Raw genomic sequence first — 25,176 nt, forward strand, 5'->3', positions numbered from 1 at the left:
TTGGAGTCGTGCGCGGCCACAGTCGTGGGTGAACAGGGAGTAGAGGAGGGGACTAAGCACACACCCCTGTGGGGCCCCTGTTTTGAGGATGCGTTGTTGGCTTGGGCCCTTACCACCTGGGGACGATATGAGCGATATGAAGGCCTAAAAGATAGGAGGAAATATGTAATGATGACAGTACTGCTTGCACACTCATCATTGGCATACAAGTGCTTAAGACATGGTTTATTAGGACACATACACACACACAGAGAGAAAGCATGGAGTAAACAGCTTGATGCCAAGATAATTGCAACTTGATGACAATCATCTCCATAGCTCAGAATGTGTACCCAGTTATAAAGCAGTACAAAACCCCTTTTTCTGGCTAACATGCCAGCAGGTAATGGAAGAGGGGCCAGTGCATAGCCCTAATCAAGACTCACCAGGATGTAAAGAGGTTTTAACCCTTTTCTCTCTCTCACACACACAAAATCATAAGCGGACCAAGAAAGGATGACATTGACACTCATGCAGGCGTGATATTTCCCTCAGTGATATTTCAGGCAGAGCAAAATATGACCTGGATGAGAGTAATGGAAAAGCAGCGTCCCGACATGCTTTTGTCATGCTATGTTGGCCATCCCTAAACTGCATTCTCAGCTCAAATCAGACACAGAACAATAGCTAGCCATAGTCCACACAAGGTGCCATGTGTTGTTCCCTGTGGCACTGATCAGAATGAGCACATTGTGTGGAATTCAGTTCAATAGTTCAGGTGAATTCAGCGTGCTCGTTTGGCATTGTCAAGCCTGTAGGTATTGACCAAGCAGACCACACAGTGACTGGTAATAAGTCCACAGGTACACATCACAATGACAGAATACATCACTAGTATCCTTACCAATTATGTTAGTGCTCACTTGTTCGTATTTTCTTGGGAAACAGTATTAACAAAGAGCAATAGCCCTAACTAGGCGATGTTCTAGCCTGTACATTGTTATTAATCAAATCAAATTTTATTTGTCACATACACATGGTTAGCAGATGTTAATGCGAGTGTAGCGAAATGCTTGTGCTTCTAGTTCCGACAATGCAGTGATAACCAACAAGTAATCTAACTAACAATTCCAAAACTACTGTCTGATACACAGTGTAAGGGGATAAAGAATATGTACATAAGGATATATGAATGAGTGATGGTACAGGGCAGCATACAGTAGATGGTATCGAGTACAGTATATACATATGAGATGAGTATGTAGACAAAGTAAACAAAGTGGCATAGTTATAGTGGCTAGTGATACATGTATTGCATGAGGATGCAGTCGATGATATAGAGTACAGTATATACGTATGCATATGAGATGAATAATGTAGGGTAAGTAACATTATATAAAGGTAGCATTGTTTAAAGTGGCTAGTGATATATTTACATCATTTCCCATCAATTCCCATTATTAAAGTGACTGGAGTTGGGTCAGTGTCAATGTCAGTGTGTTGGCAGCAGCCACTCAATGTTAGTGGTGGCTGTTTAACAGTCTGATGGCCTTGAGATAGAAGCTGTTTGTCAGTCTCTCGGTCCCAGCTTTGATGCACCTGTACTGACCTATTACCCTAATTACATACGTAATTACATACGTTATTGATGTAGAAATTACCTCGGTATAATGCCCATGTATGTAATGTTGCAGAATATTCCTCTGGAACATCAGTGTTCCCAGAGTGGGGAATGTCAGGGAGAGGGGGAGCGTTTCATTATGCTACATACTGGATCTACTGTTTATCCTTCCCCGCCTCTCTCTCTCCCCATCTTTGCATCTTTTCATCTTTTCCACAATCTCCCCTAACCCTCCTCCTTCTACAGCACCCCCTCTGTTCAATTCCTCAAACCCAGCATCGATGTAGGGGGGTATAAAATAATGTGTGATTAATGTCTTTGAGAAACAGATAAATAATCACAGGAGACCAGGGGCTGCTAGTTGGCCTTAGGGTAGTAAATATGGAGAGTTTTATGGCTGTTCACCAGGGAGAGACGGAGAGGGGGAGGAGAGGGGGGGAGAAGTACAGACGCAGATTCATTCAAGTATATTAGCTTTTCCCTATACACACAATAACCTCTGCCTTCTCTATCTCTCTCTCTGTTCCTGTACTGTCTTTCATCCTCATCACCCAACAGTACACACACACACACACACACTTAAGGACAAATTCCCCTGTGTTTGATGTGTCCCTACATGCTGTGGTTTGTGATGCGGTTGACAGCCCGCTCCACCCCACGTCACCCTGCTTTTAAGCCGTTCCTCCAGTGACAGCCTGTCCCCTGGAGAAGATGGCATCATTTATTTATCATATTCTTGCCGTGGCTTTATTTTCACAGCAAAAAAAAAATCTGGGGTGAAAATGTCAATCAGCACAACAGGCACTCCTGCTGTGGGCTCACCGGTCATCCTCACTCTTCCTGTTAGCATGCAGAATGAGACCGACAACACACACTCCCCCTCTTTCTATTCCTCTCACACACACACACTCTCCCTTTTTTCATCCTATTCTTTTCTCTCACACACACACACACACACACACACACACACACACACACACACACACACACACACCTCACCAAATCCGAGCTAACACTCATTTGCAAGAACTGACAATCTATATGTCTCCCAGAGAAGCCAAACAGCAGAACACAAACAAGCCCTAATGCTGAGGAATCTGGTAAACAGATAAGGAGCTGGTGGAGTGATGCTCTTTGGGGCTGCTCACAATAGTAACACAGATCCTTCCGAAGGGAAAGAACAAGGGGAGGAGGCTGAGGAAAGATCATGCATAAAATCATGTTTGCAGATTGCATTATAAATTCAGATGAACTGGGGAGGGTAATGGGATTAAAATGCTGAAGTGTTTCCAAGGGTGGGGAGGCAAAGAGTGACAGCTGAGTTTATTGCACTGACGAATGCAGGGAAATCTTATGGCTCTGGCAAAGGGAAGCAGTTGAGCCAATAGCAGTCTCAATGTCTGTATTTATTTATACTTGGATATCCCACAAATAATAATGCATTATTGAACAGGGCGCATGATTGTGCGTTGTTGGCATACATTAGCGCGTACCATATCGTAGCCTTTCTCGTGTTTGAGAAAAAAAAAAAAAAAAATCTCTCACGAATGCTGAAAACGTAGCTGAGCAAAAGCTTACATGGTGTTTTAACAAACAAAATAGAAGCGCTGTGGCTTTAAATCCCCGTCCCTCCCAACCTTTCTAAATATCTTCTATTTAGCCAGTGGTGAAAAGGGGGGCTTTTGTCTAGTTACCCATTGGAGGGGGACAGCAAGCTGAAAAGACACAAACGATCACGAAAATAGGAACAAAGTACTAAGCTTTCAATTGGGAATGGCTCAGAGCAATTCTATATGCGCACTGGGCAGAAACAAGGGGGTATGGTAGCTGGGTTGTTTTCTGTAGGTTACCCTACCCCCTTACTGGAAAATATAGAATCGCATGGGATGAGTGTGGGTAGAAAATTGCAAATTACTTAGTCTGTGAGAATTTAAATAACACTAGCCTTTTGACTCAACATGGTTCCCTTGAAATTCCAAGCAATGTGGGTTAGCTTGGAACTGTGTTAGCTACTCCCCGGCCAGCATCATATTTCCCAGTAGCCTAGCGAAAGCTACTCACCGACTTGCAGTACGTTGTCCACCCAACCGCCCTCCAGCAGAGTGACACCCCGTAGGAAAGGCAGCTGGGTCTCGTCATTGTTTTCCCCGCTAGTTCCACTCTCATCTCCCCCTGCGTTGAACGAAGAATACATGCAGATCTCCTTTTCACTCCTCGGAAACGACCAGTACACGATCCTTCTCTGGACGGGTTCTGGAATCCGTTCGAACCGTTCTTCCACCCTTTGGAATGGCCACTTCTCTGCGACTCTCCGAGCCGCGATGTCGAGCAGCGATTCGGGGTTGTGTGTTTTTCCCAATCCCCCTGGAGCGGACCCCGGACCGCCACAAAGTACTCCTCCAGCCCGCTGCCCCTGCCTGCATGCCGGGTTGTAGCCGGGCCGGCAGCAGAGCCGCTTGGCCGGGGGCTGCTGGACTCGCTCCGCCATGATCGCACCGCTGTAACTTGTAGCGCAGTTCCTCTCGGATCATATAAACGGGATAAGGAAGAGAAAAAGACGCTCTCCAGCCGATTGTTTTCCGTACATGGAGAGACGACCCTTATTTGGAATAGTAGGCGGTGTCTTCGGGTTCAGTGAAGTCCTTTGTGTTGTCAAATTAACAGAGATGGGTGTGATCCTGGATAGATTCCAGCGCACGAGTGGCGCTAAAAAAGGAACTGAAGGCGGAATTCCCGAACGTCGGCAAATCCTTTGTGAAGCCATTCCGGAGCGAGAGGGCGGGGCCTTTGCAGCCGAAGAGACTTTGAAGTTTGTTTGCGTTTGAGTTTAAAGGCGGAGTCTAATCCATGTGTGGTCTTATAGGGTAAAAGAAGCAAGAGTTGAAATAAAACCGAATTTTAAACTGGGTCCGAATTGAAGACTTTCAACCAACCGCAGGCTCTCTCGTCTCAATAACATCACGAGTGACTGGGTTGTTTTCTAAATTCAGAGGGCTCTCAACCGTAGGCGAGGGGAGAGGGCTTGAAAGGAACCTGAGGATATGGATGAGTGAATTCTCTAGTAATTGTATAAATACAGGTCTTATTCTATTATCAATAGCCTCTCTCTTGACCTCATCAAGCTTAGACACACACACACTTGCATGCTCGAAAAAGTGCCTTAAATTCAACACTTTTTATGAATGCCCATGTTTATTAAAGGGTTTGAATACGATCCTCGCTATATGAGCCAAGTTACAGTTCCCACCAAGTGGGTTAACCCTATTGGCGTGATGTGAACAGGGTTCGCTTCTCTGCTCCACCGTTCACTACGTTGGTGTCAGAAGTGGGATGTGGCCACCGGACATGTAAAGGGGCTGAGTAGTCAAAGCACGGGGATGTGCTTTCCCGTTTGGAGTGGGCAATGTAGCGATCCTCACTATATTTATATTCAGTTAAGAACAAATTCTTATTTACAATGACGGCCTACACCAGCCAAACCCTAACACGGGCCAATTGTGCGCAGTCCTATGGGACTCCCAATCACGGCCGGTTGAAATATCAATCAATCAAATGGATTCATAAAGCCCTTTTTACATCACCCGATGTCACAAAGTCATATCCAGAAACCCAGTCTAAAACCCAAAAGAGCACCAGGGTCTGTAGTGACGCCTCTAGCACTGAGATGCAGTGCCTTAGACTGTTGCGCCACTCTGGAGCTCCTATATGGGCCATATTACAATTCCTACTAATTGAGTTAACGCTATTGGCACGATGTGTAAGGTATTTTTCCTTTCACACCTGAGACCCAAGTTCACTTCCCTGTCCTGCTGTTCCCTACATTACTTTATAACTAGCCTATATGCCTAGACTATGTAGAAATGGAATGATAAATATTTATATATAGCTATAAAAATATTACCTAGACAGACCATTAATCTGTTCCAGCTGGCTGACAGGTGTTGTTAGGCACTGTTTGGCGTAGCACAGCACATTTTTGACCAACTTTAACTTGTCAATACCTTCTCAATATCCGACTTGGAAGGCAACCAATGTGTTCTAAATGTCTATGTCAAGTTGCAGGGGGTTCATTTTATTTAGAAAAATGCTCCATTATTAAACAAATGTAAAAATCTCCATTAAGTAATCCAACAATGTGTTTGCCACCATCTTGTCTATTTCAAATCTTCTCTCATTGATGGAGAGTCCACCCCAAAGTGCAGCATGTCATGATGACACTCACCTGTCTCGATCAATGAGAGTAGATTTGAAAGACAAGATGGCAGCGTACACATTGTTAGATTAATTCATGGAGCAAAAAAAACACTTAACCGCAGAGCACTTTCTAGATTCAAACAAACCCCCGTGCAACTTGACATTGATTGTCTTCCACGTTGGGAATTGAGGATGTATCGCCAAGTTGAAGTTGGTTGAAAATTCTCTGTGCTACGCCAAACAATAACTAACTTGTAACGGTTAATGGAGCATCACATTAGCCTGTTACAATCTGCTAGCTTTTTGTATCCAGTATATTCAGTTCATAGCAACCATTTCAGCAAAGCTCTATTACAAGCACCAAAATTATGGAATAAACAAAACTGTTTAAATTAGGGCATATTCTGTAAACCTATTACAAGCCCATTACATCATTTGTAATGGAAATTAAGTTTAGGTCCAGAAAGGTGCACCTACCAAGTAGGCAAATAATAATTTGATATACTGTAGTATATTGTAAGCCTATATGGTCTGTTGAATGCTGTGATTTTAAAAAACAACATTTGCCTTAACAAGAACAGATGGAAAGTCATGGACTCATTCACTGAACAGGAAAGAAAAACCTTGCCCAGTTTAAATGAGCATACAAAATCCCAACTGCAAGCCCTCTGCTTGGTATGTGCATTTGCCTGTCTGGATGTCCTGCATGTGTTTCAGTCTGACCCCTCTCCTTCCCCTGTGTGCAGGGGCCTTTGAACTGCTCTGAAAGTGATCTGTGCCATATGAATGGAGCAGATGTGACCAAACCCGATTTGGTTTCAATACTTCCTCACAGGAAGTTCAAACAGCCTGCAGCTCCTTTGTCAAATTATTCTTGTTTTTCTTGTCACTCAGGGTCAGAAAACTGGTTGCTTATTTTGACCATCAAAGGACATTTAACACTGCCTTCTTCAGTTTTAACTCAAATAAACAAACATTGATGCAGATGAAGTAACATAGGCCTACCCTTTGAGCACTTTGAACATAACAATTGTCAAAACAGCATGGTCCCAAAATGGTTTCCTCCGAAGAAACACACTTGTGACACAGCACAAGACATTTAGAATGAAGCCACACAGCGCTCACCTGAAAAGGTCTAGGGGTGATTTTATACATGTCTACCTGTTCACAATTGATTAGGGTCCTTTGTTAAACATGGTCCAAAATGGGTAGATCATATCCCGTCACACTGGCAAAGAATGTTCTTGAATTTACAGTTTTTTTTAAATGGATGGCTCTCGACTCACTACATGCACACAATAATGCGATTATTGTTGATATTCAGATTAATATAAGAGTTCGAGAGCGTCTGCTAAATGACTTAAATGTAATGTAATGTACATGCTTGGCAGGAAGAACGATTTCCCTGATAATGCTGTTTACATGAACACATCTGAAAACAGGCTACCTGATAAATGCAGAAAATCGCCAGTCAAAATAAATGTTCTACCACAGCGAACATGTTATTTTTGGGAAGCATATTTGATTCTGATTTAGGACATAAATATTGTACATGAAAACTACTTATAAAAGACGCATAACGTTCCAATCAATTTTCCCGAACTCACTTCACTCATACTAAAAAGAGAATCTCGCTCGGCTGGTCCTAACACATGCGCAGTTCAAACACACCGCTAGAATGCAGAGAACGCCCATTACGGTGTTTACGGGTGCGTTCGTAAATTCACTTTGGCTATCTACTCCGATTTCAGAGCTCTCGTTTGAGTGTACGGTAAAGCAGAATAACTGTGTAATTTACAAATGGGCGACATCCGTTGAATATGACTGGTGCCAGTAAACGTCGGCAAAAAAGCGTAATTAAATTGTTGCCATCAGAACAGTTACAGTCACCAACGCTCTGGATAACATTAAACCAGCCTAGGGCGAGGAACATGGTGAGGTGTTTTCTCGTGTGAGTCTGGAATTAGCTAGCAAGCTAGCCAACGTTAGCTGGGTGTTTAACTGCTGGTGAAGCTCGAAGGCTCAGCTCAACCCTACTCCTCGGCGAGAGCGCTCTGAACGTCCCAACAGCGAAACACTCTGATTTTACGAACGCCCAAAGTACACTCTGGCACTTCAACTTGAATTTACAAACGCACCCCTAGTGTGCCTGAAAACGTACATGTTATATCATGATAAAACTACAGTTCCCTATATGCTAGTGTGTCACGTCATAACCAATTGTGAGAACCCACTTCCTGGTGCCAGATCAGCGTGGGATAAAAATAAAAACTTCTCTTAGTTGAGTATGTTTAATTTAATTATACGATGTGAACTGTTATCTCTGTGCTTACTGCTAAACTAGATCAACGTTGATGGGGCAATGAAGTGGTTTTACAATATAAATAAAGGAGCTATCTTAATTGTTTACAGAAGCTAACGTAATGAAGCTAACAGTTTTATTTAGCTTGCTAAATTAGCTCATGTTGGTTGTAAAAAGAGGCAATCTGTCTTTTGTTGCTCGAGCACTAAAACCTCCCTTTAAACATCATTGTCATGGTAAAGAATACTAGCTAGCGTTAGCTAACTACACGTCACCAACTTTTAGAGTATCTAGTTGACTGTTTGATATGCTAAATAGGCGCATTTAATCCATTATTGGGCTACCTATTGCCTAACGTTAGGACCTTATTTTATGTTAAGAGACGAATTGGCTCTGGCAGTCAAATACACCATCTTAACGGAAATGGATTCTCAGTTGCGGTACGGTTCTAGAATCATAAAGCTATCTATTTTCATATCACATCAAAATAAGTTCACAAATGCAAGATATACACGTATTGTTTAACACAGTTGCAGACGGTATTTTTCAGTGACAACACGTCTGTGCCTTCCGTTTACACACAGATGTACGGAGACGCAGATAGCTAATCAGCACAGGTAACGTTAGTCAATGCTGTCATCCATCTGTGTTCCATAAACATGCGCAGTAACATGGAAATATGGCCGTGTGGGAACCCTAACCCTATTTAGCGTCTGAATTGGCTACTAGCTAGTTGGGCTGTGACATAAGTTAGCTAGTGGAGTAACACAATATATATACAAAAGTATATGTGGACACCCCTTCAAATCAGTGGATTCGTCAATTTCAGCCACACGTTGCTGACAGGTGTATAAAATCGAGCACACAGCCATGCAATCTCCATATAGACAAACATTGACAGTAGAATGGCCTTACAGAAGAGCTCAGTGACTTTCAATGTGGCACCGTCATAGCATGCCACCTTTCCAACAAGTCAGTTTGTCAAATGTCTACCCTGTTAGAGTTACCCCGGTCAACTGTAAGTGTTATTATTATTAAGTGGAAATATCTAGGAGCAATAACGACTCAACCGCGAAGTGGTAGGCCACACAAGCTCACAGAATGGGACTGCCGAGTGCTGAAGTGCGTAAAAATCGCAACACTCATTACCGAGTTCCAAACTGCTTCTGGAAGCAACGTCATCACAAGAATTGTTAGTTGGGAGCTTCATGAAATGGGTTTCCATGGCCGAGCAGCCGCACACAAGCCTAAGATCACCACGCGCGATACCAAGCTTCGGCTGGAGTTGTGTAAAGCTTGCCGCCATTGGACTCTGGTGCAGTGGAAATGCGTTCTCTGGAGTGATGAATTGTGCTTCAGTCTGGCAGTCTGACCGACAAATATGGGTTTGGCGAATGCCAGGAGAACACTACCTGCCCGACTGCATCGTGGAACTGTAAAGTTTGGTGGATGAGGAATAATGGGCTGGGGCTGTTTTTCACGGTTCGGGCTAATTCCAATGAAGGGAAATCTTAAAGCTACAATGACATTATAGACAATTCTGTGCTTCCAACTTAGTGGCAACAGTTTGGGGAAGGCTCTTTCCTGTTTCAGTATGAGAATTTCCGTACACAAAGCGAGGTCCATGCAGAAATGGTTTGTCTAGATCGGTGTAGAAGATCTTGACTTGCCTGCACAGAGCCCTGACCTCAACCCTACCGAACACCTTTGGGATTAATTGGATCACCGACTGCAAACTAAGCCTAATCCCCCAACATCAGTGCCCATCCTCACTAATTCTCCTGCGGTTGAATGGAAGCATCTTGTGGAAAGCCTTCCCAGAAGAGTGGAGGCCGTTATAGCAGCAAAGGGGGGTCCAACTCCATATTAATGCCCATGATTTTGGAATGAGGTGTTTGATGAGCAGATGTCCACATACTTCTGGTCATGTAGTGTCTGTGGTTGAGACTGTAAAATTACGGGGACAGCTTTACTGTAGTGCACATTTGATTTTCCTCTTGTATACCGGTAGGTATAAAGTCCAGCATACAATATATCCAATGTGAATTGGTTAGATTTGAAATCTGAAGCTGTGTGTGGCTGTATCGATGGAGACTGGGCTACTTCTATGTTAGAGCAGCAGCACCTGTTGGTGAGTAGAAATGTTAGAGTTAGCTGTTAAATGTTCAGCAGGACAACAGTGTGTGGGACAGTGGTACCTTTTGGCATAGTGCCTTTGGAAAATATACTCCGTCCTAATATTGAGTTGCAGCCCCCTTTTGCCAAACAGTTTAGCCTCAATTTGTCAGGTCATGGACTCTACAAGGTTGAAAGCGTTCCACAGGGAGGCTGGCCCATGTTTACTCTAATGCGTCCCACAGTTGTGTTGCAGTTCTTGACACAACCGGTGCGCCTGTCACCTACAACTATATCCCATTCAAAGGCACTTCAATCTTTTGTCTTGCCAATTCACCCTCTGAATGGCACACATACACAATCCAGCCTTTTGCACACAATGTATATAGACTCTTTTTTTTCTACTGTGTTATTGACTTGTTAATCGTTTACTCCATGTGTAACTCTGTGTTGTCTGTTCACACTGCTTTGCTTTATCTTGGTCAGGTCGCAGTTGTAAATGAGAACTTGTTCTCAACTAGCCTACCTGGTTAAATAAAGGTAAAATAAAAAGCTTAAAAATCTTAATTTAACCTGTCTCCTCCCCATCTACACTGAATTGAAGTGGATTTACCAAGTGCCATCAATAAGCAATCAGAGCTTTCACCTGGTCAGTCTGTCATGGAAAGAGCAGGTGTTCTTAATGTTTTGTCCACTCAGTGTATATGTTACAAGATATAGGCCTAAACATACATTTGTCTGACATTATTTCTTCCCATAATTGTTTAGTTTTGGATTGGATAATCTGAATGTAGATCCGTGGTTAAGTTTTTCCCCAAGCTTCTAATTTGTTAATAATTAAATTTTTCGTTATTCCCATATTTCAGATTGGAGTTGCTTTTGGCGATCAGGATGATTGACGTGCGGGCGTGGGCGGAGTACGTGGTGGAGTGGGCGGCTAAGGACCCGTATGGCTTTCTGACGACGGTTATCCTTGCGCTCACACCCCTCTTCATCGCAAGCGCCCTGTTGTCGTGGAAACTGGCCAAAATGATTGAGGTGCGCGACCGCGAGCAGAAGAAAAAGCAGAAACGCCAGGAGAACATCGCTAAAGCCAAGAGGACCAAGAAAGACTGAGCCGGAGAGCGGGATCAGGAGAGAAGAGTAGCTACAGTACACAGCTATGCTCAACACTCTCTTTACTTGCCACACCCCCACCCTCGTCTCTTCAACCCAGCCCAGCACTCTTGTCCAGTGTAGGAGGGATGTAGGCCCTACATGGAGGCCTTATAGCGCTGAGGGAACGGTATAGACCAGGGAGGCTCATTCGATGGGACTATCATCACAATGTGGAGATCCACCATCTGAGCTTGGTGGTGTTGCAGTACCTTGCATTCCATTTGTAACAACTTAGCTCCAACGATTTCATTAACTTGTAAAAAAACAAAAAAGTTATCCATTTGAAGTTACTGATTAAATATCTGAATTATTTTCTTGTTGTTAATGAAGTTCTGAATAAAAAAATATGTCTGTTTTCTCCTTGCAAATCATAACCCTCCCTGAATGATGCTTAACCGAAAAGTTTGAGTTCCTGCCCAACTAGATGCAGTGCAACACCTGTGCATCAACAAATGGTTGCATGCCATGTCAACTGTTCAGTCGGCATAGATGGATAGCTATATCATGCGTTTTGCTTATAGTTAAACACCAATCCAAGTGTTTTGACATTTGGCAGGAGTGTACTGTAGTCTGGCAGGAACTCGACCAAGAAGTGAGCCAGGCAATTTTCATACATGGGTTTTATTCAGTGTTTTTAACATCTAGACAATATAACACACACTTCTTGTAAAGCGACATCTACTCCTGAGACCTGCAACCATCTTGTGAGCTGTGCGATATCCTTTCCGTCATTTAATAAAAATAAAGAATTGTTTAAAAGGTTTGTAGTGTCATGTGTTGGGGGTGTATATATAAAATACAAAGCCATTAAATAAATTACACCTTGTCATGCAGAAAAATATTTAATATGTATGCCATTTAGCAGACAATTGATCAAAATCAACTTACACCAGTGCATACATACATACCTTGCTACCTTAAGATGAGTGCACGAACTGTGGATCATCAAACCCTACATCATGATCTACCAATTGAGAAACACAGGACCACCTACTTTCCAGTCCTTACATCACATCCCAGTTCTCTCAAGCCTTGCAGTTTCATTTATAATCCACAACAAATCAAACAAGATATATTGACTACCGACAACTGAACTTTATATACAAAGAGTTTACAGTAGGGTCAGGGAGATCAGATAAAATTGTCTTCCACACCCCATGAATGCCATTCACTGTCAAGTACTCCCTGATTCAATGCATATGAAGAGCAGAACTTCCATTATTAGTTTACATCATAACCAGGGTCATATTCATTAAACTGCTTACGTCACATTTAAGAGCATAGTGACCGGTTTCCGTTTCCAAACGTTTTATGGTGTGCACTAATGCACTAAAAGTGATAAAAACACGAGTTAGTTGTGCAAGACATTTTATAGATAAAACAATAAGTAGCATATTGTTTTTAATGTGTGCATGCTTTTCTCCTCCGACAAACAAAAGCTGATTCAAAAGGTGTTTAAGATTTCTAAACTCTTCCGCAAAGATCTCCGGTAGGATAGACATGACTTTCCCTGATGAAAGGTGGCTATCGAGGATGGGAAGACACTTTTGTTCACCTGCTAACGAATTGCCATCTCCTCAACCACTTATCGGTTTCTGGGTCACAGAGGAGAGGACAGAAGAGAAAGTGGAGGACGAATGTATGCGCAAATGAGAAAAGGTCATTGAAGCTGGCCAGATCATGCTTCCTTCCCAGCATCCTCTCTCGATCTTGCCGATTTCAATTGTTCAGTCTTTTCAGGTCGCCGATCCATGGTGGTAATGATGGAAGGAAGCCTGTGAATACTCACATAGGGAGGGCCTATACTTGTTTACAGATTTCTAGTTTTTTGGATGTAGGTATGAAGAGAGTGCATATGCACAGTATGCATGTGTGTGTGTGTCTATTTCTTTGTTGTGTGTGTGTGTGGGCAAACTATGAATTGCACTGCATATAGCCTGTGTGTATTTCTTGGGTGTAGCATCGTGTCATTGTGTGTTAGGTACCAGTATCGCAATACTCAGAAGAACCATGGCAAGGGAACAAAACATGAAGCAGAAAAACAGTTCTAATCTTGTAAACACACAGCCTTCTGTTGTTACCCAGAGTAATTGTTTATTTTCCAAGCTATATCACACAACTGCAGGAGTTCAGTTTGCTTCATGTTTTTATTTTTTTACCATGGAAAATCCAGTATCGCAGTACTGGTATCATGACCCAGTGAGCATGTGTGTGTGGCTATTTCTTGGCTGCGGGTATCCAGGAACCAGGCTGGAATGTGTTGGCTGTACTGACAGGCTCCTCACTGGTCTCTGGCTGGCCGAAGCTAGTGGCGGCGGCGTGGCCCTTGGCTATGGTCTGTGCAGGCCGAGCCACCAGGCCCTCCTCGTACTCCTTAGCCTGCAGAGCCAGCTCCCTCTCATCCACCTCCCTCGCCTTTCCTTTGATGTGCTCCCTGTAGTGCTGGTTTTTCACCAGCTCCTGTGGGGAGTAGGGAACATACACAATATTAACCGAGGCTTTTCAACAGAGACTCAGTCCTTTGAAAGGATAGCTACTGGTGACAGTGAAGTCCTCTCAAGTCATCCATAAACTAGTGTCCAGTCTGAGGTGTTAGTCTTGCCTTGGCAGAGAGTCAGAGAGCGAGGGAAGCCTGGATGTGTTGATGTTGTGTGTTGGCAGCAGAACTAGTGGGCTGGGAACGGTGAAGGGAGAACAGGGCAATACAGCCCTGCATTGGGGAGCAGGGGGAGCATATTGAGCTGCTTCTCCAGCTTGTTAATGACAGGATTTAATCCAATCAATTTATGTTGACTTGGACAGGGACGAGAGGAAGTGTTAAGAAGGGGACAAAGTGCCGGGGGAGTGGTTTTGGCTACACCACTGTCCAGCTGTGGACGACTGCGAATGGGCTGACAGTAAGCAGAAAATTGGAATAGAATGTTCTGGCAACACTGAGGTGGGATGACATTGACCATTGGCATGGAATATACAGAAGAGGGTGCCTGGGTATTTGCTTTCTAAAGGCTTTCCCATAACCTCCATTTCAAATGGACAAATAATAATAATTATAGTCGATTAGATGAACCTTGTATACCAACAAAGCGAAAACTGAATATGACTTATTGAGACTACAAAAGGCAGTTATACACCGAGTGTACAAAACATTATGAACCCTCCAGTGGAGGCTGCGGAGGGGAGAACGGCTCATAATAATGGCCAGAAGGGAGCAAATTAAATGGCCTGGAAACTACGTGTTTGCTGTAATTGATATCATTCCACTCCAACCATTCCCACAAGCCCGTCCTCCCTAATTAAGGTGCCACCAACCTCCTGTGGAACTTTCCTAATATTGAGTTGCACCCCCTTTTGCCCTCAGAACAGCCTCAATTCGTCAGGGCAAGGACTCTACAAGGTGTCGAAAGAGTTCCACAGAGATGCTGGCCCTTGTTGACTCTAACGCTTCCCATAGTTGTGTCTAGTTGGCCAGATACACACAGGAAACAGTTGAGCATGGAAAAACCTAGCAGCGTTGCAGTTCTTGACAAAAACCGGTGCGTTTGGCACCTACTACCATACCCCGTTCAAAGACACTTAAGTCTTTTGTGTTGGCCATTCACCCGTTGAATGGCATACACACAATCCATTTCTCAATTGTCTCGAGGCTTAAAAAAAAAAACGTTCGTCAATGAAAGATCATAGCTTCACCCTGGTCAGACCATGTCACGGAAAGCGCATGTTCGTACACTCAGTGTATAATTTCAAGTCAATCGTCCTCTATGAACAAGGAAGCATTAAGATGTCCGAGTTCAGGTGGGCCTTCGCGCTTCAGCAAACAAAAGGAAAGAGGTGCTCAACAATGATAAAAATCACGAGAATGGCTTACCAAGAAAAACATCCAAAAGGGCTAATTAGAGGTAAAAAGGAGTTGGAGCCCCCGAAGAAAAAAAAAAGGAAGAGGAAGGGATTGATTTTTTATTCTCACTTTAATCCTTTGTACAGGATGCGAAAATGTGACTGACGTTTCCTCGGAGGAAGACGTCAGCTTGACGTCGAAATGTCAGGCATATTGCTGTGACTGTCTACACTCACTAGCACCTTCACACGCCAGCTCCAGTTTATTTTTAACACCTGTCCCCCAAAGTTCCTTGGCTCTGTTGGAAACTGAGAGAAAGCAAATCAAAGTGTTTCTCTTGAGCGTCTTCCCCCCCCCCAGTTACCCCGCCCCACAGCGCTCCCCAAAAACACAGCAGGGATACGCACCTCAATGGAGGGGGGCTGCTTCCGTCTGCCTCGGATCCAAGCTGGATGAGGGAACAGACAGAGTTAGAGCACCCACACTGCACATATACTACGCCAGCAAAATGAACAGTGACACCAGACATCCAATGTAATGCCAGTTGCATGGCATCACACTTGTGTAATTACTCGATAGGTACATTAAAACAGTATCTAACTGGTAAGTGATCTCAAACAGATTTTGTTTTTCATGCATTACAATTCCAGCTTGACAACAGCCAGAATATGGCATCACTCTGATTTGCCAGTCTAAGCAGAAAGGGGACTGTAGTAGTGCTACTGCATTTCAACTACTGTACAGCATAAGAGTAGAGACTGCAGATTTCTCCTCCTCTGATCCTTAGAGCAACCTCTCTACATCTATCTAGCTCTCCCGCCTCTGTTCTTTTTTAGGTGTATTTTGGAAGGGCAGGCTCTGGAGAAAGAGAGATTTCCCAGCTTTTCCTTCAGCATGCCGGGACTCAGGGCTTCTTATCCCCCTCTTATTTGCATCCTGATGAAAATGCATGAGAGCGGGACGATGAGGGCTTAATGTGGATAAAGCAAGTCAGAGACAGAACATTTTGTATCTAGTTGTATGGGAAATGGGAAACAGTTTTTGACATTGGCAGATAGGGTGACTGATACATTCATGAATACATTTCTGAATAAATAGCCTTGGCGATTAATGTTAGTTCTAGTACAGTTGTTGTTGTTGCCTAGCACTATTCTGTACTACAGTGTATTCCCGAGCTCCAGATTCACATATCCATGACACCATATCATGGAGGCTAGCAGACAAACAGCTAAAGTGTCAGTGTTTCAGCATTACCATCCCACTCTGATGGTATGTTGCCTTCCAGGTACTCAAACTCTGTAGGGTTAACAGCCACCACCATCCGCTTGGCCCGAACAATCCTCCCTAAGTAAACAATGAGAGAGAGATTTTTTGAAAAACATTAATGCATGAAAATGCACATGATCAAGCGCATTAAAAAAATCTAACAAAATAAAAACAGACAAACACTTTAGATATCGCACGCACACGACAGGACATGGATGATTAGCTCGTGGCCCTCAGGCCTGCTTCTCAGATCTCTCCAAGTGTGTCGAAATCTGGGCTAAGTCTTATGTAAATCAACCTCTCCACCCCCCCCCCTCCCTCCAACAATGCCCTCCAAATCAACATCAAGCCGTATAGGAGACAAAAGAGGTCAGATATCACAGGCAACACGAGATGAGCTGAGAGGAATACTAAAAACACTCTCACATTCTGTATCCTACAGCGCTAGTAGAAACACCACTAATTAATTGGGGGGGGGCAGTCGAACAGTCCCAGTCACATTCAGGTGGAGGGAGGGTTGAAGGGATGAAAGGATGGAGAGAGGGTAAGAGAGAGGAAAATGATTTTAGGCCATGATCCTTAGGACGCAGCTGTAGAGGTTCTCACAACTTTCACTAATGAATGATGTCTGCCCTCCTGCCACACTGACATATCACATCACATTCCCAGAAGTGGGAGTGTGTGAGGGAGAGAGGGAGTGAGAGAGAGATAGGGGGTGGGGGCTCTCTAGAGAGAGAGAGATGATGCGTGGTGCATGCATTGCACATCAGCTGTTGTGAAGGATGAATGGACGGACAACATTCCACACACAGATCAATCTGTCAACGTGCCATCAACTTCCACACACAGATCAATCTGTCAACGTGCCATCAACTTCCAAACACAGACCAATATGTCAACATTCCATCACCATTCCACTCAACTCCATTAATCTTCACAGAGCTAAAGACCAGCGGACAAATGGCACCACCATCTCCAAACACACACCAGATTGATGAGCCTGATTGTTGTTCCAATGATAACAGATAGATATGACATGTAGATGGATGGATAAGGCTGGAGTAGTAGGAAAGCTAGTCCACGGACCATATCCAACATGTTACCTCCTCTCCTTTATTAAGACAGAGGACAGGTGAAAGCAATAAGATGTATGCCAGGTAGGCCTATCTGCTTCACCAGTTTAATTTTCCCATCACATCACACTCTGCCTCTAACCCTATTACAGGGGCTGAGTCACAGGCTTACTAGGGCTCTTTCATACCGTCCCTAGGAGGGGTGCGTCACTTGGGTGGGTTGAGTCACTGATGTGATCTTCCTGTCTGGGTTGGCGCCCCCCCTTGGGTTGTGCCGTGGCGGAGATCTTTGTGGGCTATACTCGGCCTTGTCTCAGGATGGTAAGTTGGTGGTTGAAGATATCCCTCTAGTGGTGTGGGGGCTGTGCTTTGGCAAAGTGGGTGGGGTTATATCCTTCCTGTTTGGCCCTGTCCGGGGGTGTCATCGGATGGGGCCACAGTGTCTCCTGACCCCTCCTGTCTCAGCCTCCAGTATTTATGCTGCAGTAGTTTGTGTCGGGGGGCTAGGGTCAGTTTGTTATATCTGGAGTACTTCTCCTGTCCTATCCATTTAACATTTACATTTAAGTCATTTAGCAGACGCTCTTATCCAGAGCGACTTACAAATTGGTGCATTCACCTTATAACATCCAGTGGAACAGCCACTTTACAATAGTGCATCTAAATCTTTTAAGGGGGGTGAGAAGGATTACTTTATCCTATCCTAGGTATTCCTTAAAGAGGTGGGGTTTCAGGTGTCTCCGGAAGGTGGTGATTGACTCCGCTGTCCTGGCGTCGTGAGGGAGTTTGTTCCACCATTGGGGGGCCAGAGCAGCGAACAGTTTTGACTGGGCTGAGCGGGAACTGTACTTCCTCAGTGGTAGGGAGGCGAGCAGGCCAGAGGTGGATGAACGCAGTGCCCTTGTTTGGGTGTAGGGCCTGATCAGAGCCTGGAGGTACTGAGGTGCCGTTCCCCTCACAGCTCCGTAGGCAAGCACCATCCGGTGTCCTGTATGAATTTAAGTATGCGCTCTCTAATTCTCTCTCTCTCTCTCTGAGGACCTGAGCCCTAGGACCATGCCTCAGGACTACCTGACATGATGACTCCTTGCTGTCCCCAGTCCACCTGGCCGTGCTGCTGCTCCAGTTTCAACTGTTCTGCCTGTGATTATTATTATTTGACCATGCTGGTCATTTATGAACATTTGAACATCTTGACCATGTTCTGTTATAATCTCCACCCGGCACAGCCAGAAGAGGACTGGCCACCCCACATAGCCTGGTTCCTCTAGGTTTCTTCCTCGGTTTTGGCCTTTCTAGGGAGTTTTTCCTAGCCACCGTGCTTCTACACCTGCATTGCTTGCTGTTTGTGGTTTTAGGCTGGGTTTCTGTACAGCACTTTGAGATATCAGCTGATGTACGAAGGGCTATATAAATACATTTGATTTGATCAATGCAGGTGAAGGAAAGGAGACAAGGAAAGGAAGGCCCTTTAGGCTGTTGAGATACACCAATAGTAAATCAGGCCTACTGCGCTTTAGTTCTTAGCTATGCTCTAGACTAATGACTAGTGTACAGGCAGCTATGCTACAGTAGTTACTAAGTTACATAAGCCCACTGCACAGTAGCTAGGCCTATCAGTTGGTTCAGACTATGAGGAAAGAGATCATATATATCGTTCTATTTGTTTACATACAGGCCTTTATCATTCAGCTGAGAGCAGCTTCGTAGGAAAACCCAGAGGACATCAAGTCCAAGCAAAAAGACTGGCATCTACAACAAATACATTTAAAACAGGTAATAAGCTAATTATAAACAGGTGTTATCCACATTTGCATTGGGTGTGGGTGGTGGAGGATAAATATAAATGGTTAAAATTATACAGATTATACAAGCGTTCTGCTTAACTATAGCCTAGCTAGCGCTTAAGCATAGAGAGAAGCAATCACCCCCCCACTTCTCTCACACACATTTACCTCCCCCTCTTGCTTTCTCCAACGCCCTCTCTCTCCGCTTCCCTCGTCTTGCCACTTTTGAATTGCTGGCATGACTAAATCCTTCTACCATGGCTTTTATCCTTGGATTTGAATAAAAAATATGTACATATATTTATGAAACAAGCCCATTCCTCCCACCACACCCACACCCGTGCAAGCTTTCGCGCACACTGGCAATTCTCATGAAACCAAGTCTGAAGAATTCAGCTATATATCGTCCAAATTTTTTAATAATTTACTATCATACTAAGTCTCACTTTGCTTGGTTTCTGGCTCATTAAGTTGTTTTGAGCTTAAACTGCAGAGCCAGCTTAATTTTTTTTTAAAGAAAATGTTTACTCAATGTCATTACCGTAATGCATCCGGGTCAATTTTGTAGGACTTTAAATACATTACATTTGTAAAACAAATTTTAAAAAACAACATTTAATTAAAACCAATTAAATACTGTTTAAAGCGGTACATATTCAAAGAGAGTTATCAGGTCTGGGTATTCACATTACAAACTAGTCATAAAAATAAAATAAAAAGGTGTCTGAGCACGTTTCTCATTACCGTAGCATTTCTGCACAAAGTAGAGTGTTTTTTTGTATTACGTTTTTTTCGACCCATAATTCATTACTACGAAGAGAAGCTCAAAGATGTCTACAAGATAAGCTGGTCCTTTCTCATGATTAAATATGATAATTCACTCCCTTTATCCAGTTTAGATTATCATTACCATAAATGTGTAATGTTTGGGCAAAATTGATTTCATAACTTACAGTATAACAGATTAGAAAGAGCATGAATGTGTGTCAATAATGGCTTCTGCCATTGTTAACTAAATCTCCTAGGAGCTTCTCATTACTGTAATGCCAATTTCTCATTACCATATGGTTGGTTGTCTGTTATGGTAATTAGACGTTCAGTTAAGGTAATGGTAAAAACTGTTTATGATTCATGTACAGTGTATCTCCCATCACACTGTGTGTGCAACAGATACACTGCTAACCAAACGGTGCTATGTGCATGCACACTTGAATTAAAGGTTAACTACACTCAAAAACAATTTTTTCTTAGATTTTTCCCAGACCCCCAAAAAATGGTATCCTGGGAAATCATTCTAAACAGCGCACCTGATAACGCTTCCATACTTAGAAAGAGGTGGAATCTAAAGCTGGAACAACTGGGATGGGTTGCTAATATGACTAGGATTATGCCCTTGGCTTCTGGACAACGAAACAAAGTTGACAGCCAATGGAACAGGGGAGAAATGGTATAGCGGTGAGGCCAATAGGGAAGTAAATGGAAACAAATTTGCTCAAATTATATAATTACTCCTGTCTATACATTAAAAAATAATAATAATTGAAAATAGTTCACCAGAAAGCATGATTTAGCCACAGAGGAATCGATGATCATTAGCTTCTTTAAAAAAATAGCTGTTGAATTGTTTCAAATCACACGCTTGTAGGCCTATGCCTATTTGGAAAGCCCACAATTTGGGCAGTGCGTGGCAACAGGCCTGGCTGATTGTCGAGTTGCGGCTGTCATTGAAAAGCATCTAAAATATATGTTTGAAGATAATGTGTCTCGAGTAGAATTTAAAATGTTGAGACAAGAAGGGAGGGGTGTGTTAGCGAAGATATAGGTGAGTCTCTCTGCAGAATGGCTCCTGACACTTCTTGCACATTCATTGTGTCAATTGTTTGCACATTGTCTTTCGTTTGGAGTGCTCCATGTTAGCAATGAGCATGGTTTCCCTGTCTTGATCATGTTGAGGGAGCGCACGCACCTAAGCACGCATAGAAGTACCTGGCCTGCTGCGTAGAAATGTAGGAAACATTTTTTTTTACATCGATTGCGAATGATAATATACCACAGTGAGCTATTTGAAAAAAAAATCCAACAGTCTCCCCCTTCGATATGAAAAAGCAATGGCTCCCGAGTGGCGCAGCGGTCTAAGGCACTGCATCTCAGTGCTAGAGGCGTCACTACAGACACCCACATCCGGCTGTGATTGGGAGTCCCATAGGGCGCCAACAATTGGTCCAGCGTCGTCCGGGTTTGGCCGGTGTAGGCAGTCATTGCAAAAAAAGATCGTTCTTAACCGACTTGCCTAGTTAAATAAAAAGTTATTGGCCTACAGACAGAGTTCCATGCACGGATTTTCTTTTAACCACCAATGGATCACGGTGTATCAATGTGTCCATTCGGCAGAGGCTGGTGATCTCACATTAGTTGACGTTTAATTTTTAGATTTGAAACATTTTAATTCAGATTTTTATGATTAACCACAGGATAATGATTGAAAAATTAAAACATGATTGAAATTAAAAAAATAACTGCCACGCAGAATGATAGAAATGGTAGGATAAATTGTAAGCTTTCCCAAACTTGAAACTCACCGCCTATGAAGTCTTTATAAAATAATGACCTCCATGTTTCCATGGTCGAATTTTGCCTATAAGCTACTTTGAAGCAAGGTAAGACATGCCTAATAATATTAAATAAAACAGTCAGATTTCAACAAGTATGTTTTCAAAATGCATACTGCTTCTTGCTCACATTGTAAAGCGTTGGGTGACACGTTGACAGCCTGTTGTCTGCACTTGAAAGGTGAATGGGAGGTGAGCTACAATTACCAGTTGAGAAATAAAAGTAGTAGCGATTTTTAATAGTGCACCAAAACTGTTTTTAACACGCGATTGTATTTAGAATTGTTGCGCAACGAAAGGGCTTATAAAAACATGTTTTACTCCAGTAGCAACCAGCTGAGGACCTGCAGGAGAAATTCACCTCAAAATGTCCCCGTGTGATCTGTGTGTTGGATAAATAAGATGCATGACGGCTAACAAAAATACACACAGGCCAATGTACTTCCACTAAATGATGCAAATGAACCCATAGACCGTTAAACAAGATGTCAAATGTTGTCAGAAGGTGGGTGTAGCTGGTGCATGAACTCAGGCGCAGGAGAGCAGAATGAGTGAGCAACGTACTTTACACAAAATAAAGGCACACGGTAACAATACACTTGACCAACAATAAACGCTAATCAATTAGGCACGGGTGAAAACAGCACCCGTCGAAAACCAGCCATAACGTACCGAATGAACATAGAAACAACCGAATGAACATAGAAACAATCACGCACAAAAACATGGGGGAAACAGAGGGTTAAATACATGAACATGTAATTGGGGAATGAAACCAGGTGTGTAGAAAACAAAGACAAAACAAATGGAAAATGACAGGTGGATCAGCGATGGCTAGAAGATCGGTGACATCGACCGCCGAACGCCGCCCGAACAAGGGGAGGGGCCGACTTCGGCGGAAGTCGTGACAAATGTATTTATATCAATGAATAAAAATCATTACTTTGCAATGGGATTTTTTTTCTCCCTGTCATTTTGGCTGGCAGCAGTTTAAAAAAAAAATTGATCGTCTTTTCATTTTTTGGGGGAGCCATAAGCCGGCTTATGGCCACAAGACACACAATCAAGCGTCTCTTCACAGTCCCCTTGTCCAGCACAGAGGCTGGGAGACGCACAGTACTGTATAGAGCAATGACTACATGGAATTCTCTTCCGCCTCAGGTAACTCAGGCAAGCAATAAAATCTGTTTTAAAAAAACGAACAAGGCAAGCTCAAAGAACATTGCGGGCTGTGAAGAGACGCAAACATTCTTAGTATTACATTTGTTTTCTTTTTCTCTTTCTCACTAATACTTTTTAAATAGTCCTACTGTTCTCTTTAGTCGTAGTGTTCCTAGTCTCCATTTGTGTTGCTGTTCCTGTCCATTAGAGTCTGTATTTTGTCATGTTCTGTGTGGACCCCAGGAATAATAGCTTCTGCTTCTTCAACAGGACACTGGGATCCGAATATTATTTAATTGTTTCAAATTCAAAGATGAATACAAGATGATGCCGAAACATTGGTGGTTTATACCCAATACATTACTGGGAGCATACAGTGCCTTCAGAAAGTATTCACACTCCTTGACCTTTTCCACATTCTGTACAGCCTGAATTTAAGATGGGATTTTGTGCCACTGGCCTACACCCAATACCCCATAATGTCAAAGTCAAATTATGATTTTAGACATTTTTACAAATCAGTTAAAAATAAAAATCTTTAATGTATTGGGTCAGTAAGTATTACTCTTTATGTCAAGCCTAAATACACTCAGGAGTAAAAATGTGCTTAAAAAGTCAGAATAAATATATATGCCATTTAGCAGACGCTTTTATCCAAAGCGACTTACAGTCAGTCATGTGTGCATACATTCTACGTATGGGTGGTCCCGGGAATCGAACCCACTACCCTGGCGTTACAAGCGCCATGCTCTACCAACTGAGCTACAGAAGGACCACATTGCATGGACTCACTATATGTCCAATAATAACGTTGAACATGATTTTTGAATGACTACCTCATATCTGTACCCCAAACATACATGTAATTGTAAGGTCCCTCAGTCGAGCAGTGAATTTCAAACACCGATTCAACCAAAGACCAGGGAGGTTTTCCAATGCTTCGCAAAGGGCACCTATTGGTAAGATGGGTAAAAAAAGAAAATAAAGAAGCAGATATTACATTTAAGCATGGTGAAGTTATTAACTACACTTTGGATGGTTTATCAATACACCAAGTCACTACAAAGAAACAGTTAGCGCAGTTGCCGGACAAGAAGGAAACCGCTTTCACCATGGGGCCAATGACGACTTTAAAACAGCTACAGAGTTTAATGGCTGCGATAGGAGAAAACAGGATGGATCAACAACATTGTAGTTACACTGCAATACTAACCTAAATGACAGAGTGAAAAGAAGGAAGCCCATAATTAAAAAATAAACAAATCTAAAACATGCATCTTGTTTGCAATAAGGCACTAAAGTAAAACTGCATAAAATGTGGCAATTAAGTTAACTTCATGTCCTGAATATAAAGTGTTCTTTTTGGGGTATATCCAACAACACATCACAGAGTACCATTCTTCATATTTTCAAGCATGGTGGTGGCTGCATCATGTTATGGGTATGCTTGTCATCGGCAAGGACTAGGGAGTTAAAAATATAAATAAAAAATAAACAGAGCTAAGCACAGGCAAAATCCTGGAGGAAACCCTGGTTCAGTATGCTTTCCAACAGACACTGGGAGACAAATGTACCTTTCAGCAGGACAATAATCTAAAACACACCTCCAAATATACACTTGAGTTGCTAACCAAAACAGCATTGAATGTTCCTGAGTGGCCTAGATACAGTTTTGACTCAAATTGTCTTGAAAATCTGTGGTAAGACTTGGAAATGTATGTCTAGCAATGAACAACAACCAACTTTGAAATATTGCAAATATTGAACAATTCAGGTGTGAAAAGCTCTTGGAGAGTTACCCATAAAGACTCAAACTGTAAATCAAAGCCAACGGTGATTCTAACAGAGGTGTGAATACTTCTGTATTTCATTTTCAATACATTTGCAAAAATTCTAAAAACATGTTTTCACTTTGTCATTAATGGATATTGTGTGTAGATGGGTGAAATAAAAACATTGAATCAATTTTGAATTCAGGCTGTAACAAAATGTGTAATAAGTCAGAGGGTATGAATACTTTCGGAAGGCACTGTACATATAGAGTGTGCGATTCTCTTTATTTTTTATAGCCTACAG

At 42.8% G+C, this 25,176-nt stretch overlaps 3 protein-coding genes across 4 annotated transcripts in view; 1 reads left to right on the top strand and 2 right to left on the bottom strand.

Annotated features, from left to right (window-relative positions):
* The window catches only part of LOC118393445 (zinc finger SWIM domain-containing protein 6-like), a 53,606-nt gene extending 49,452 nt beyond the window's left edge, over positions 1 to 4,154 (bottom strand). The window contains exon 1 of the mRNA XM_052461797.1: positions 3,662 to 4,154. Within this exon, the coding sequence (XP_052317757.1) occupies positions 3,662 to 4,088 (427 nt within the window). The 5' untranslated portion in view covers positions 4,089 to 4,154. The remainder of the gene's footprint in view (positions 1 to 3,661) is intronic.
* A 3,770-nt stretch (positions 4,155 to 7,924) lies between these two features.
* On the top strand, positions 7,925 to 12,128 carry LOC118393448 (small integral membrane protein 15). 2 transcript variants are annotated; one of them, XM_035786128.2, is made up of 2 exons: positions 7,925 to 8,074; positions 11,078 to 12,128. In XM_035786128.2, the coding sequence occupies exon 2, from the start codon at positions 11,103 to 11,105 to the stop codon at positions 11,325 to 11,327; it is 225 nt and encodes a 74-aa protein (XP_035642021.1). In that variant the 5' UTR covers positions 7,925 to 8,074; positions 11,078 to 11,102; the 3' UTR covers positions 11,328 to 12,128. The 2 variants fall into 2 exon arrangements, with proteins under 2 accessions (XP_035642021.1, XP_035642022.1); XM_035786129.2 differs by having other exon boundaries at positions 7,982 to 8,079.
* Positions 12,129 to 12,192: 64 nt separating this feature from the next.
* ndufaf2 (NADH:ubiquinone oxidoreductase complex assembly factor 2) overlaps positions 12,193 to 25,176 on the bottom strand; it is a 34,703-nt gene continuing 21,719 nt past the window's right edge. Inside the window, exons 2-4 of the mRNA XM_035786127.2 lie at positions 16,459 to 16,548; positions 15,612 to 15,652; positions 12,193 to 13,829 (exon numbers count right to left, since the gene is read on the bottom strand). Coding sequence (XP_035642020.1) covers positions 13,587 to 13,829; positions 15,612 to 15,652; positions 16,459 to 16,548 — 374 coding nt within the window. The 3' untranslated portion in view covers positions 12,193 to 13,586. The remainder of the gene's footprint in view (positions 13,830 to 15,611; positions 15,653 to 16,458; positions 16,549 to 25,176) is intronic.

This window comes from Oncorhynchus keta, chromosome 14 (genome assembly GCF_023373465.1).
Source record: "Oncorhynchus keta strain PuntledgeMale-10-30-2019 chromosome 14, Oket_V2, whole genome shotgun sequence".
NCBI classification, from domain to species: Eukaryota; Metazoa; Chordata; class Actinopteri; order Salmoniformes; family Salmonidae; genus Oncorhynchus; species Oncorhynchus keta.